This window comes from Oncorhynchus keta, chromosome 4 (assembly GCF_023373465.1).
Source record: "Oncorhynchus keta strain PuntledgeMale-10-30-2019 chromosome 4, Oket_V2, whole genome shotgun sequence".
Classification (NCBI taxonomy): domain Eukaryota; kingdom Metazoa; phylum Chordata; class Actinopteri; order Salmoniformes; family Salmonidae; genus Oncorhynchus; species Oncorhynchus keta.
In genome coordinates, this window is record NC_068424.1 from 32,385,673 (window position 1) to 32,400,340 (window position 14,668).

A 14,668-nucleotide genomic window follows, 5' to 3' on the forward strand; every position below is an offset into this window, starting at 1 on the left:
CATTAGAGAACCTCATTATGCCTTCGGTGTGCATGACTTATTGCAAGCTACTATAAGCCTCAAGAGGAGGGCTAGGGCATAGCTACACCTTCGAGTTTAACGTGCCTTTGATGTTCCCCCGAGACCCCTATACTCTCTCTTTGATGTAGACACGCGTGCCATAGCATTCCATGAGATGGGACTGGAGAGCGCGTAAACAACACAATGAATAGCAACTTGCACTGCCGGTGGAAATGACAGTATCATTTTGAGAAGGCAATCCAATATGAAAGTGGTCCGATTTTACAGCCTAAGGCTCATAGTACCGAGTAGATTGCAGTGAGACAAACGCATTACGTGTATATGGGTTCGGGTTGGGACACGTACCACTCCATTTAAAGATTAGAAACCTTATATGGCCTAATGTGAAAGGCCACTCTGGCTGATTGCTTGCGGTCAAAGATCATAGCAATGCCGTGGGTCTATCTGTGGGGAAGACAATTCAAATAGAGCTAGGTGGGTGATTTAATAGGGAGGCGAGGCGCTAACCCGCTAACTGACCCGGTGAACCCGACGACGAATAAACATGCGGCAGCTGGGTGTGAAAAGTATTGAACTGAATCAGACTTGTAAAAGAGGACGTCTGGGAAAATGTCTGCTGCCTGCATGCCATTCGAAAACAAAACCGCCAACAACAGCGGGACAAGTCTCGAGGGGAGCATGTGCGTGCTGAGTGTTAGCGAACTAGTTAGCACTAAGCTAGCGTTAGCCCGAGGGGGTCTTTACACTGGGCTGAGATGGAGACAACAACACCGTGGTGTTTTTTGACCCTTTGCAGTCAGGCAGTCTCCTGGGGACCACTCTGTTTACCAACAGAGCTTCAACACGGACTGCTTGCCAACAGGGAGAACAAAGGAACAGCTAGCAGCAGAGAACTGAATATTGTATAAGTTGTTGTGAAACTGTTCAGCCATGATGGGCAGTAGCCTAAGGACAGGTGAATGTGTGGTCATATCCCCCCATGCTGATATACAGGTGCAGCCATGCTATTTGACACATCTATCCCTCAATTGTCACTCCCATTTCCATTTTGTTTTTGCAGAAAAGACAGCACTGCCAGTGCCATTTCTCTGTAAAACAACGAGTTTACGGGTATGATTAAAACACGTTAATAGTTTTATGTAGACTAAGTAAAAAATGCTGATGCTACTCCATTGGCCATGTTATGCTGTGAAGTTCAATAACCAGCACTTGTTTTGAGTACCCCAGATCCATAGCATGTGAGTGGATGGACACACACACACACACACACACACACACACACACACACACACACACACACACACACACACACACAAGAACAAGGGAGGAGCTGGTTGATCTATAATCTCTGAAGCATTCAGTCAGCTGGTGATGGTGATTGTGATGGTGTGTGTGTGTGTGTGTGCCTCAGCTGCCTGCTGCTTTGATAACTCTGAATGGCCACTGACTGTGATCCAGCTTAAATCATACAACACAAGAAGAGTCCCGTTACAGGGCCAGACGACCGCCTGCCAGCAAGGATGGCGAGAGAGAGAGAGACACACACGCACAGAGAGAAACAGTCAGCTGTCTTGAACAATCCCTTCTTCCAGCTCCTGCCGAACAAAGCATCATTTTCCCAACTATTTTTTGGAGGAGGATGCAGAGAGCACACACACACACACACACACACACACACACACACACACACACACACACACACACACACACTACGTCAGAACACTGATCACACACTGATCATCTCTCTTATATTTGATCACCTACAGGAAAGTGCCTCTGATTTCATCACCTAACTGGTGAAATAACATCAGACAAAACAAACATGAGCACACGCTTCCCGCCCGAGGTGCTAAATCATAATGAAACACGTAAAGAAGAGGAGAAGTGAGAGGAGAGATCGCTTTAGTGCACTGCGCCGGCTCAGACTCTCAGCCCTGGTTCAAAGCAGTGAGAAATGGGAGACGAGCAAAAGATGATACCGGGAGCGGTGCGGAATCATTGATATGCGTCAGGTTGAGAGAGAGAGGAGGAGAGGGAGAGAGAGGAGGAGAGAGAGAGAGAGAGAGAGAGAGAGGAGGAGAGGGAGAGAGACAGAGGAGAGGAAGAGAGACAGAGGAGAGGAAGAGAGACAGAGGAGAGGGAGAAAAAGAGATAGGGAAGAGGAAGAGAGACAGAGGAGAGGAAGAGAGACAGAGGAGAGGGAGAAAAAAAGAGATAGGGAAGAGGAAGAGAGACAGAGGAGAGGAAGAGAGACAGAGGAGAGGGAGAAAAAAAGAGATAGGGAAGAGGAAGAGACAGAGGAGAGGAAGAAAAAGAGATAGGGAAGAGGAAGAGAGACAGAGGAGAGGGAGAAAAAGAGATAGGGAAGAGGAAGAGAGACAGAGGAGAGGGAGAAAAAGAGATAGGGAAGAGGAAGAGAGACAGAGGAGAGGGAGAAAAAGAGATAGGGAAGAGGAAGAGAGACAGAGGAGAGGGAGAGAGACAGAGGAGAGGGAGAGAGACAGAGGAGAGGGAGAGAGACAGAGGAGAGGGAGAAAAAAAGAGATAGGGAAGAGGAAGAGAGACAGAGGAGAAGGAGAGAGACAGAGGAGAGGGAGAGAGACAGAGGAGAGGGAGAAAAAGAGATAGGGAAGAGAGACAGAGGAGAAGGAGAAAAAAAGAGAAACAAACATCCATTAAAGTGGCTCAGAACTCACACACAACAGGGACAGTGGAATAGCAGGATTAGCATATTGAGCTCATTGTTATGCATGCACAATGCCTCACTTTCCAGGAAAACCAAAGTCTATGAGTGTGTGTGCTGCATATCTCTGAGTCTCTCTGCGTGCGTGTGTGTGTGTGAGTGTGCGCGCGCGAGCTAGTACGCAGGCATGTGTGTGTGAGAAAGTAAACCCGCTGTTAAGCCATAGAACTCAACTTTCTGTCTTTAGCCCAATTCAGTCAACTGAAAAGGACAAATTGTAAGATGTCAAAAACGGGCACAAGGACTCTCCGTACGCTATAGGCATGCACAAGTGCAGCACGGAGAGTGAATACTAATTATCCTATTCCCTATTCTAATATTCATCTGCTGCATTGTGGTGATTAGGGAAGGGATTTGTGCAATTGTGGAAATGTTTGCATTGGAAGGAGCTCAAATCCCACCTCGCCCTCCTCCCTCTCTCTCCAACCCTCTCTCTATTTCCTTCTCCTTCTCTATACCTCTCCCCCCTTTCTTTCTCATCCTAGCTCTCTCCTTCTTCAGAGGGGGCTCTCGGGGCAGGAAGGAGGGAGGGCGGGGGGAGGGAGGGCGGCAGGGTGGGCGGGAGGGAGGGCAGCGGGGAGGGCGGGGGAGGGGGGGGGAACGAGTGAGAGAGATATATTTCTAACCCAGCAGCACCTCAGGACACCCTCCCTGCTTGATATTTCACGCAGAGCTCAGAGAGAGAGAGGGATAAAGAGAGATGACTTCGTCAACCATTTTGAAAAGAAGGTCGACGACATCCGATCCTCGTTTGCTAAGTCAAACGACACCGCTGGTTCTGCTCACACTGCCCTACCCTATGCTCTGACCTCTTTCTCCCCTCTCTCTCCAGATGAAATCTCGCGTCTTGTGACGGCCGGCCGCCCAACAACCTGCCCGCTTGACCCTATCCCCTCCTCTCTTCTCCAGACCATTTCCGGAGACCTTCTCCCTTACCTCACCTCGCTCATCAACTCATCCCTGACCGCTGGCTACGTCCCTCCCGTCTTCAAGAGAGCGAGAGTTGCACCCCTTCTGAAAAAACCTACACTCGATCCCTCCGATGTCAACAACTACAGACCAGTATCCCTTCTCTCTTTTCTCTCCAAAACTCTTGAGCGTGCCGTCCTTGGCCAGCTCTACCGCTATCTCTCTCAGAATGACCTTCTTGATCCAAATCAGTCAGGTTTCAAGACTAGTCATTCAACTGAGACTGCTCTTCTCTGTATCACGGAGGCGCTCCGCACTGCTAAAGCTAACTCTCTCTCCTCTGCTCTCATCCTTCTAGACCTATCGGCTGCCTTCGATACTGTGAACCATCAGATCCTCCTCTCCACCCTCTCCGAGTTGGGCATCTCCGGCGCGGCCCACGCTTGGATTGCGTCCTACCTGACAGGTCGCTCCTACCAGGTGGCGTGGCGAGAATCTGTCTCCTCACCACGCGCTCTCACCACTGGTGTCCCCAGGGCTCTGTTCTAGGCCCTCTCTTATTCTCGCTATACACCAAGTCACTTGGCTCTGTCATAACCTCACATGGTCTCTCCTATCATTGCTATACAGACGACACACAATTAATCTTCTCCTTTCCCCTTCTGATGACCAGGTGGCGAATCGCATCTCTGCATGTCTGGCAGACATATCAGTGTGGATGACGGATCACCACCTCAAGCTGAACCTCAGCAAGACGGAGCTCCTCTTCCTCCCGGGGAAGGACTGCCCGTTCCATGATCTCGCCATCACGGTTGACAACTCCATTGTGTCCTCCTCCCAGAGCGCTAAGAACCTTGGCGTGATCCTGGACAACACCCTGTCGTTCTCAACTAACATCAAGGCGGTGTCCCGTTCCTGTAGGTTCATGCTCTACAACATCCGCAGAGTACGACCCTGCCTCACACAGGAAGCGGCGCAGGTCCTAATCCAGGCACTTGTCATCTCCCGTCTTGATTACTGCAACTCGCTGTTGGCTGGGCTCCCTGCCTGTGCCATTAAACCCCTACAACTCATCCAGAACGCCGCAGCCCGTCTGGTGTTCAACCTTCCCAAGTTCTCTCACGTCACCCCGCTCCTCCGCTCTCTCCACTGGCTTCCAGTTGAAGCTCGCATCCGCTACAAGACCATGGTGCTTGCCCACGGAGCTGTGAGGGGAACGGCACCTCAGTACCTCCAGGCTCTGATCAGGCCCTACACCCAAACAAGGGCACTGCGTTCATCCACCTCTGGCCTGCTCGCCTCCCTACCACTGAGGAAGTACAGTTCCCGCTCAGCCCAGTCAAAACTGTTCGCTGCTCTGGCCCCCAATGGTGGAACAAACTCCTCACGACGCCAGGACAGCGGAGTCAATCACCACCTTCCGGAGACACCTGAAACCCCACCTCTTCAAGGAATACCTAGGATAGGGTAAGTAATCCTTCTCACCCCCCTAAAAAGATTTAGATGCACTATTGTAAGTGGCTGTTCCACTGGATGTCATAAGGTGTATGCACCAATTTGTAAGTCTGCTAAATGACTTAAATGTAAATGTAAATGTAAGGAAAGAGAGAATGCGAGAGAGAGAGAGAAGGAAAGAGAGAGTGAGAGAGAAGGAAAGAGAGAGCGAAATAAAGAGATAAAACTACAAAAAGAGAGGGAGAGAAAGAGAGAATACAAATGAGAGAGAAAAAAGGAGAGGGATGAGACGACATGAGAGAGGAGAGTAATTACACTCGAGTCAAATCAAAGATCTCCCAGTGAAGACACCATTTTTGGTTTTAATCACAGAGAAGATGAGGAGATCTAAACCATTGATCTGCCCAATCACAGCCCACTTGCATCACCTGGAGGCAGACTGCAGCCAGCCTATCAGCAGCCCAGCAGGATATGAGATACGGCACTCCGGGGATTGAAGAGAGACAGAGATACTCTGATGCTAACATTACTACTGATACTACATCTAAAGCTAACTGTATAGCCAATACTGTGAGGTTGGAGCAGTGTATAAATTGTAGCTTTACCTTGTGTCATTGTAAGGCTAAACAACTACAAACCCTTTCCCACTAAGCCATAAAACAACAAGGTCTTTAGCACCAGACCTGGTAACTCAAACGGATGTAAGAATCGTGAGATTCCCAATCGCCTGTGTGTGAACAGGGAGGCCCAGCCGCAGAACAGACTGAATCATCTGAAAGTGTCATTTCACGTGGTGAGCTCCAGTATGGCAGCCAGTTTCCTAATTCACTGTGCAGAGCTAATGCAACTGAAATCACCCGAGGACACACAATGGGAGTCAGAGCACACGTGCAAAACACGGCGACGACTGGATCTTGCGTAATTGCCTGACTCAGTTTCCCGCCTCACAATGTTGAATTGGTGAAACTGGAGGCACAAATGGAGCCACAACGGAGCGGCAGAAGTGTGACTCTCTGGGTCTCACTCCGTCACACACAGACACCATGGAGGCCTGCCGACTGACAGAGAAACCATACCAACCCCGCCACACAATAATAATAACCCACAACAATGAGTCATCTCTGCAGGATGACACAGAGCAGAAAACACACACAGTACAGACACAACGGAAAACACACAGCTGACGCACGCACGCACGCACGCACACACACACACACACACAATGGCTTGGCACCTGCCAGAGCTGGTGGATGTCTGTTTGGCTCATGGTCAGTCAGGTTGGAGCGCTGGCAGCAGTAGCAGTGGGTTATCACCTGCTCATGACACACACACACACACACACCTGAGCCTCTACATAGAGACCAGCTCTGATAGAACACATGGGGCCAACAGAGTAGCAGACACTTAGAATGACAGCGAGAACCGAGAGCACACACTCGCCCCCCCAAAAAATATGCGTCTGATTCACACACACACATTCACACACATTCAAACACACACACACACACACACACACACACACACACACACACACACACACACACACACACACACACACACACACACACACACACACACACACACACACACACACACACACACACACACACACACACACACACACACACACACGAAAAGTGCCTCTAGGCTAGTGCATTCAGCTGTAATTAGTTTGGAGGAAGCTTCTGCACGAACTCCATTGGTAAAAACTAACCGGGTCTGTGAATTGATGAGAGCTGGGTTGTCCAAATGAATCCGAACGAAGCACTAACAATTCCACCGTCTTCGCTGGTCCACAGGGAATATACAGGCAACATCACCAGACTCCTAAATCACCTCCTCTACTGCAGATCAGCCTGTCTGCGTGTCTGTGTGTCTCTCTGTATGTGTGAACACAACTCATCACCCAGGAGTAACGACCAGCAGATGGCTACCATGTAAGATGGGAGGGACACGAGGAGAGAGCTGTAAAGGCGAAGAGAGCAGGAGAGACAGTGATAAAGAGAGGAAAATAGAGAGAGAGAGAGCGAGAGCGAGAGAGAGAAAGAGAGAGAGGAAATAGTGAGAGAAAAAGGGAGATGATTCCTCCGCTAAGTCATATGGACTGCAGGTAAAGTGCTCAGCTCCACTCTTCATTTGGCCCGAACAGTTTCAAGGACACACAAACACACACACACAGTGCCAAATGCACACACACAGGTTATTAACAGTCTGTGACCTGCTACACCCCTCCACCCCCAGACAGCATTTTACCCAGCTGCAATACAGAGAGAGAAAGAACAGCATTCCCCAAAAAGTTGGTCCCCCCCTTGTTGCTATAACACTCTGGGAACTAGATGTTGGGAACATTGCTGCGGGGACTTGCTTTCATTCAGCCCCAAGAGCATCAGTGAGGTCGGCAATGATGTTGGGCGATTAGGCCTGGCTCGCAGTCGGCGTTCCAATTCATCCCAAAGGTGTTCGACTGGGTTGAGGTCAGGGTTCTGTGCAGGCAAGTCAAGTTCTTCCACACCGATCTTGACAAACCATTTCTGTATGGACCTCGCTTTGTGAACAGGGGCATTGTCATGCTGAAACAGGAAAGGGCCTTCCCCAAACTGTTGCCATAAAGTTGGAAGCACAGAATCATCAAGAATGTCATTGTATACTGTAGCGTTAAGATTTCCCTTCAATGGAACTAAGGGGTCTAGCATGAACCATTAAAAACAGCCCCAGACCATTATTCCTCCTCCACCACACTTTACAGTTGGCACTATGCACTCAGGCAGGTAGCATTATCAGGCAGGTAGCATTATCAGGCAGGTAGCATTACCGAGCAGAAAAGTTGCAGTGAGCCTCCCGGGTGGTGCAGTGGTTAAGGGCGCTGTACTGCAGTGACAGCTGTGCCACCAGAGACTCTGGGTTTGCGCCCAGGCTCTGTCGTAACCGGCCACGACCGAGAGGTCCGTGGGGCGACGCACAATTGGCCTAGCGTCGTCCGGGTTAGGGAGAGTTTGGCCGGTAGGGATATCCTTGTCTCATCGCGCACCAGCGACTCCTGTGGCGGGCCAGGCGCAGTGCGCGCTAACCAAGGTTGCCAGGTGCACGGTGTTTCCTCCGACTGGCTGGCTTCCGGGTTGGATGCGCGCTGTGTTAAGAAGCAGTGTGACTTGGTTGGGTTGTGTATCGGAGGACGCATGACTTTCAAACTTTGTCTCTCCCGAGCCCGTATGGGAGTTGTAGTGATGAGACAAGATAGTAGCTACTAACAATTGGATACCACGAAATATGGGAGGAAAAAGGGGGTAAAATTCAACAAAAAATAATAATTTAAAAAAATAAGTTGCAGTGAAAAATAACTAGGAGTTTGGTGCAGTTAGTCAGTCACTGCTCCGAGGCCCAGAAACATTTGTTTTGTCATGTGACTGTTGAAAATACACCTACACTGAGGACAAAATGCCTCCTTCTCTCCTTCTACTTTTCCCCATCGGTCTCACTTTCTCTTAGTCATTCTCCCTCCTATTCTCTCTCTCGCCTCTTTTCTCCCATCCACTGATGGTAGCACAGGCCTTAGAGGGCATATCATGGTCGTTCTATCCCACTCTGCCGCACGCCGCCGTGACATCAAACACAGTACCCATCAGCCCCTCCGCACGCCCATTAACCAGGCATGATAGAAGTGGGTGTAAGTGGGTGTGTATGAGAGAGAGAAAAAGAGAGTGAGGTAAACACCAATGATGGAAACAGGACAGGACGGGGGAGGACAGACAGACAGGTGAGAGGTCAGTGTGTGATCACAGACAGGCCTCAGGACTGACAACATGCTGCTGACTGTTGTCCCCTATTCTTTTGCTTGAGTTGACGCTCATCTCAGCTCAGCAGATACTATTTATTTATTTATTTTTTTACCTTTATTTAACCAGGCAAGTCAGTTAAGAACACATTCTTATTTTCAATGATGGCCTGGGAACAGTGGGTTAACTGCCTGTTCAGGGGCAGAACGACAGATTTGTACCTTGTCAGCTCGGGGGTTTGAACTCGGAACCTTCCGGTTACTAGTCTAACGCTCTAACCACTAGGCTACGCTGCCGCCCCGCTACGTGGCCGCTGTCAGTGATCCCAATGAAAATTTAAAAGGGCATTTCACTTTCAAATCAAAGTTTGTCCAATGTTTTCAGACCTTTAAAGTAGTCTAATGTCAATCCACCATCTGGTTTTCCTCCACGTTGAAGTGACCTGAGCCCTATACTACGAACCAGCTTTGAGGAGTTAGCGAGGTGACTTTGCTCAACTCGGGATAACCGGTACCACGAAAGCGGCTCACCTTTTAGCCAGGCACATTTCCTATGGCAACGAATCCTCTCAGGTCTACCCTGCTCCGCGGCAGGCTAACTCTTTTACCCTGAATGAAATGACCGAGCCACGGGCTGACGACTTCGGATACCCTCCCTCTCGCGAAGACGACGTCATCATCATCCCCTTCATCTGAGGAAGACGACTGATTCAATGTTTATTAATCAAAACTGTTGGGTTTTTTTGTGTTAAAAAAACATTTATGTTAAAATACCTATCGTGTTACACATTTAGTGATGACAGAATGTATTTAAAACTTCACGCACAGTAAAACTTTTGCATGAATGAATACAATGATTTTATAGACAGGAGTGGGTGCTCGTACATTGATAAGCACAACAAAGCATATACCAAAGACGACATTAACAACAAGTAAAAAATGAACATGCCACTTCTTAAAGCCTATTTCACACCATAGCCTTTTTTAACCTTTATTTAACTAAGCAAGTCAGTTAAGAACAAATTCTTATTTTCAATAACAGCCTAGGAACAGTGGGTTAACTGCCTTGTTCAGGGGCAGAACTACATATTTTTACCTCGTCACCTCGGGGATTCGATCTTGCAACCTTTCGGTTACTAGTCCAACGCTCTAACCACTAGGCTACCCGCCACCCTATTCACAAGATAACTTTCTTTCATTTTTGATCGGTCTATCAGCATGGTCTCAATGAAGAGTTCGCCGTTCGACTAGCCATGTGCGACGCGCGACACGCACAGTTACAAGCCTGCTAGAGTTAATGGTAGGCGCAGACAAGCAATATCCACCATTATAGTATGGATGAAGCCTGACCTGGAAAGTGAAGCTAACTGGAGCTGGCTGGCTTTTAGAAAACCCTGAGTACTGTAGATCTATCTTGCTTCGTAGTAAACCCCTCTGGTGTATAAACAGTGGGTGTGGACGCACATATTTCCGACGTGGAGAAATGGACACAAAAACAAAACTTGGCCGTCAGCGTTTATCACGACTCCCGTTCGGTCAGTGGACGAATAAACATAGCCTTATTAATAAATAACGTCATTAAGGTCATGTTATTAACTTATGTTATAAGTGACAGGAGATGTGGGTGTGTGTTTGTGTGTGCAAACACACCACGGGGTGTTTGCTTATTCCCTAAACCAATCAGAAAGTCACAGTGCTACTTGGTGACCTTTAAGATGGTTACTGGGGATAACGCTGGGGCTGCAGAGAAGGAGATGATTACATTTGGGCCGAGCTCTCAACCTGCTAGACTGTCTGGGTGCGTCAGACCGTGTCCCATGTGGCACCCTATTCCCTACACGGTGCACTACTTGTCAAAAGTAGTGCACTGAAAAGGGGAACGGGGTGCCATTTGGGACGTAATCTGTCTGTCAACTTTCATTAGTCCTCATCGAAGGTTAATCTTAGGTGTCAAGTATGTTATTTTCCATTAGATTCAACAGAACAGATTGACTGATATGTCCAAAATGTGTGTGTATACAGTACTAGTCAAAAGTTTGGACAAATATACTCATTCCAGGGTTTTTCTTCATATTTACTGTTTTCTACATTGTAGAATAATAGTGAAGATATCAAAACTATGAAATAACACATATGGAATCATGTAGTAACCACAAAAGTGTTAAAGCAAACCAAAATATATTTTACGTTTGAGATTCTTCAAAGTAGCCACACTTTGCATTGATAACAGCTTTGCAAAACTCTTTGCATTCTCTCAACCAGCTTGACGAGGTAGTCACCTGGGATGCATATCAATTAACAGGTGTGCCTTGTTAAAAGTTAATTTGTGGAATTTCTTTCCTTCTTAATGCATTTGAGCCAAGCAGCTGTGTTGTGACAAGGTAGGGGTGGTATACAGAAGAAAGCCCTATTTGGTAAAACATACGTCCATGTTATAGAAAGTACAGCTCAAATAAGCAAAGAGAAACAACAGTCCATCATTACCTTAAGATCAGTCAATGCAGAACATTTCAAATTTGAATGTTTCTTCAAGTGCAGTCGCAAAAACCATCAAGCACTATGATGAAACTGGCTCTCATGAGGACCGCCACAGGAAAGGAAGACCCAGAGTTAACTCTGCTGCAGAGGATAAGTTCATTAGAGTTACCAACCTCAGAAATTGTATCCCAAATAATTGCTTCACAGAGTTCAAGTAACAGACACATCTCAACATCAACTGTTGCTGCAAAGAATTGCTGCAAAGAAACCACTACTAAAGGACACCAATAATAAGAAGAGACTTGCTTGGGCCAAGAAACACGAGCAATGGACATTAGACCAGTGGAATTCTGTCCTTTGGTCTGATGAGTCCAAATTTGAGATATTTGTTTCCAACCACCGTGTCTTTGTGACACGCAAAGTGAACGGATGATCTCTGCATGTGTGGTTCCCATCGTGAAACATGGAGGAGGAGGTGTGATGGTGCTTTGCAGGTGACACTGTCAGTGATTTATTTAGAATTCAAGGCACACTTAACCAGCATGGCTACCACAGCATTCTGCAGCGATACGCCATCCCATCCGGTTTGCGCTTAGTGAGACTATAATTTGTTTTTCAACAGAACACTGACCCAAAACACACCTCCAGGCTGTGTAAGGGCTATTTGACCAAGAAGGAGAGTGATGGACTGCTGCATCAGATGACCTGGCCTCCACAATCACCCAACCTCAATCCAATTGAGATGGTTTGGGATGAGTGAAGGAAAAGCAGCCAACAAGAGCTTGGCATATGTGGGAACTCCCTCCAGACTGTTGGAAAAGCATTCCAGGGGAAGCTGGTTGAGAAAATGCCAAGAGTGTGCAAAGCTGTCATCAAGGTAAAGAGTGGCTATTCTAATGGAATTTTAATGTTTTGTGCTTTTCTTATAAATAATGTTTGTGTTCTATTCAAGTGCTGTTCTATAAACCACTTTCTGTGTTCATGCAAGTGGCCGACAGTACAAATCCTCACTATCAGTAGCTGCAATTTGGCAGTACGCTCAGATCTTGTTTTTGAGAATGAACGAAAGATATCTCAGTTTCAAGGTCTCAGCTTCGAGAGAAGAGGTATCGGTCTGTCACATGTTACGAACCAGTATTGGTCTGTCACATGAATGAAGCAAATCGGTAATGATTCATTCATTATGCTACATCGTGTATAGCCGTATATAAGACAACTGCTGGGACTGCCCAGGCAGAGCTGCTGACAGGCATTCACTATGGTGCATTACGTTTGTTGGAACTTCTCCAGCTCGCTGACAAATAAACAATGATTCATTTAAGATTGACTTCGAGTGTCCCCGTGTAAGGCTTTCCACAACACTACTTTGCAGAATATAATTGAAAAAAAATCTATTTTGATTTGTTTAACACTTTTTTGGTTACTACATGGTTCCATATGTGTCATTTCATAGTTTGGATGCCTTCACTATTATTCTACGACGTAGAAAATCATTAAAAAATAAGAAAAAACCCTTGAATGAGTAGGTGTGTCCAAACTTTTGACTGGTACTGTATGTTTGCATGCTTATGGTATTTAATATAGTGCATGAATCCTTCAGGATGAGAATCGTCTGGATATTGACGTCTGCCCGTCAGGGGTGTTTGTGCACGTACACACACACGTACACACACACACACACACACACGTACACACACACACACACACGTACACACACACACACGTACACACACACACACACACACACACACACACACACACACACACACACACACACACACACACACACACACACACACACACACACACACACACACTCACCGTTCTCCATTCAGTGCAGTCTGCTCCATGGAGTGATACAAAGTAAGTCCATCTAGTCAGATTAAGAGTAGGGAACGCAGTGGGAATGTAAATGTGGAGAGAATGGTGACTTCATCTCACAGACGGATGTGGGGAGAGCTGCACGCGGTACCTTCAGAGAAAAATAAAAAGAGGATTTCATATCAATTCGCCAGAGTGTCTGCTCTGCTGGAGAACGGGGAGGCAGTTTATGGCTCTGCATCACTCTCTGTCATTCTCTCTCTCTCTCTGTGTGTGTTATTCTCTCTCTGTCATTCTCTCTCTCTCTCTGTGTGTGTTATTCTCTCTCTGTCATTCTCTCTCTCTCTCTGTGTTATTCTCTCTCTGTCATTCTCTCTCTCTCTCTCTGTCGTTATCTCTCTCTCTCTCTCTCTGTCGTTCTCTCTCTCTCTCTCTCTCTCTCTCTGTCGTTATCTCTCTCTCTCTGTGTGTTATTCTCTCTCTGTCATTCTCTCTCTCTGTTGTTATCTCTCTCTCTCTCTCTCTGTGTTATTCTCTCTCTGTCATTCTCTCTCTCTCTCTCTGTGTTATTCTCTCTCTGTCATTCTCTCTCTCTCTCTCTCCTGTGTGTTATTCTCTCTCTGTAATTCTCTCTCTCTCTCTCTCTGTCGTTATCTCTATCTCTCTCTCTGTGTTATTCTCTCTCGGTCATTCTCTCTCTCTCTCTCTCTCTCTGTCGTTATCTCTATCTCTCTCTCTCTCTGTGTTATTCTCTCTCTGTCATTCTCTCTCTCTCTCTGTGTGTTATTCTCTCTCTGTCTCTCTCTCTGTGTTATTCTCTCTCTGTCATTCTCTCTCTCTCTCTCTGTCGTTATCTCTATCTCTCTCTCTCTCTCTGTGTTATTCTCTCTCTGTCTCTCTCTCTGTGTTATTCTCTCTCTGTCATTCTCTCTCTCTCTCTCTCTGTCGTTATCTCTATCTCTCTCTCTCTCTGTGTTATTCTCTCTCGGTCATTCTCTCTCTCTCTCTCTGTCGTTATCTCTATCTCTCTCTCTCTCTGTGTTATTCTCTCTCTGTCTCTCTCTCTGTCATTCTCTCTCGCTCTCCGTCATTATCTCTATTTCTGTGTCATTATCTCTCACGCTGTGTTATTATCTCACGCTCTGTCATTATCTCTTCCTCTCTCTCTGTGTCATTATATCTCTCTCTCTCTCTGTATGTCATTATCTCTCTCTCTATCATCTCTCTTTCTCTGTCAGTATCTCTCCCTCTCTTTCAGAGAGGTTAGTATAAGTGTCTCAGTGTCTTGAGTGTGGGTGTCTGACTGCAGAGAGAAAAACTCTTCCCAGACTGAGTTCGTATTTCTTATCAGAAAGACAAACTTCTATAGCCTGTGAACCGTCGTGTGTGTGTTTATGGACCAAGGGATGGACCGCACGGTTAATAAGACCAGCCCGGTCATGCTTGTCATGTTCAATGCACCTTCTCAC

At 47.0% G+C, this 14,668-nt stretch overlaps 1 protein-coding gene across 11 annotated transcripts in view; it reads right to left on the reverse strand.

Annotated features, from left to right (window-relative positions):
* The window catches only part of myripb (myosin VIIA and Rab interacting protein b), a 200,779-nt gene that overhangs the window by 86,926 nt on the left and 99,185 nt on the right, over window positions 1-14,668 (reverse strand). For 2 of the 11 annotated variants that reach the window (XM_052506182.1, XM_052506181.1), the window contains exon 2: window positions 13,200-13,350. The exons of 8 other annotated variants lie outside the window; for them this stretch is intronic. In XM_052506182.1, the coding sequence (XP_052362142.1) occupies window positions 13,200-13,228 (29 nt within the window). In that variant the 5' untranslated portion in view covers window positions 13,229-13,350. Of the gene's footprint in view, window positions 1-6,842; window positions 7,020-13,199; window positions 13,351-14,668 lie in introns of those variants that run through there. One more of the 11 variants, XM_052506204.1, reaches the window with a different exon arrangement.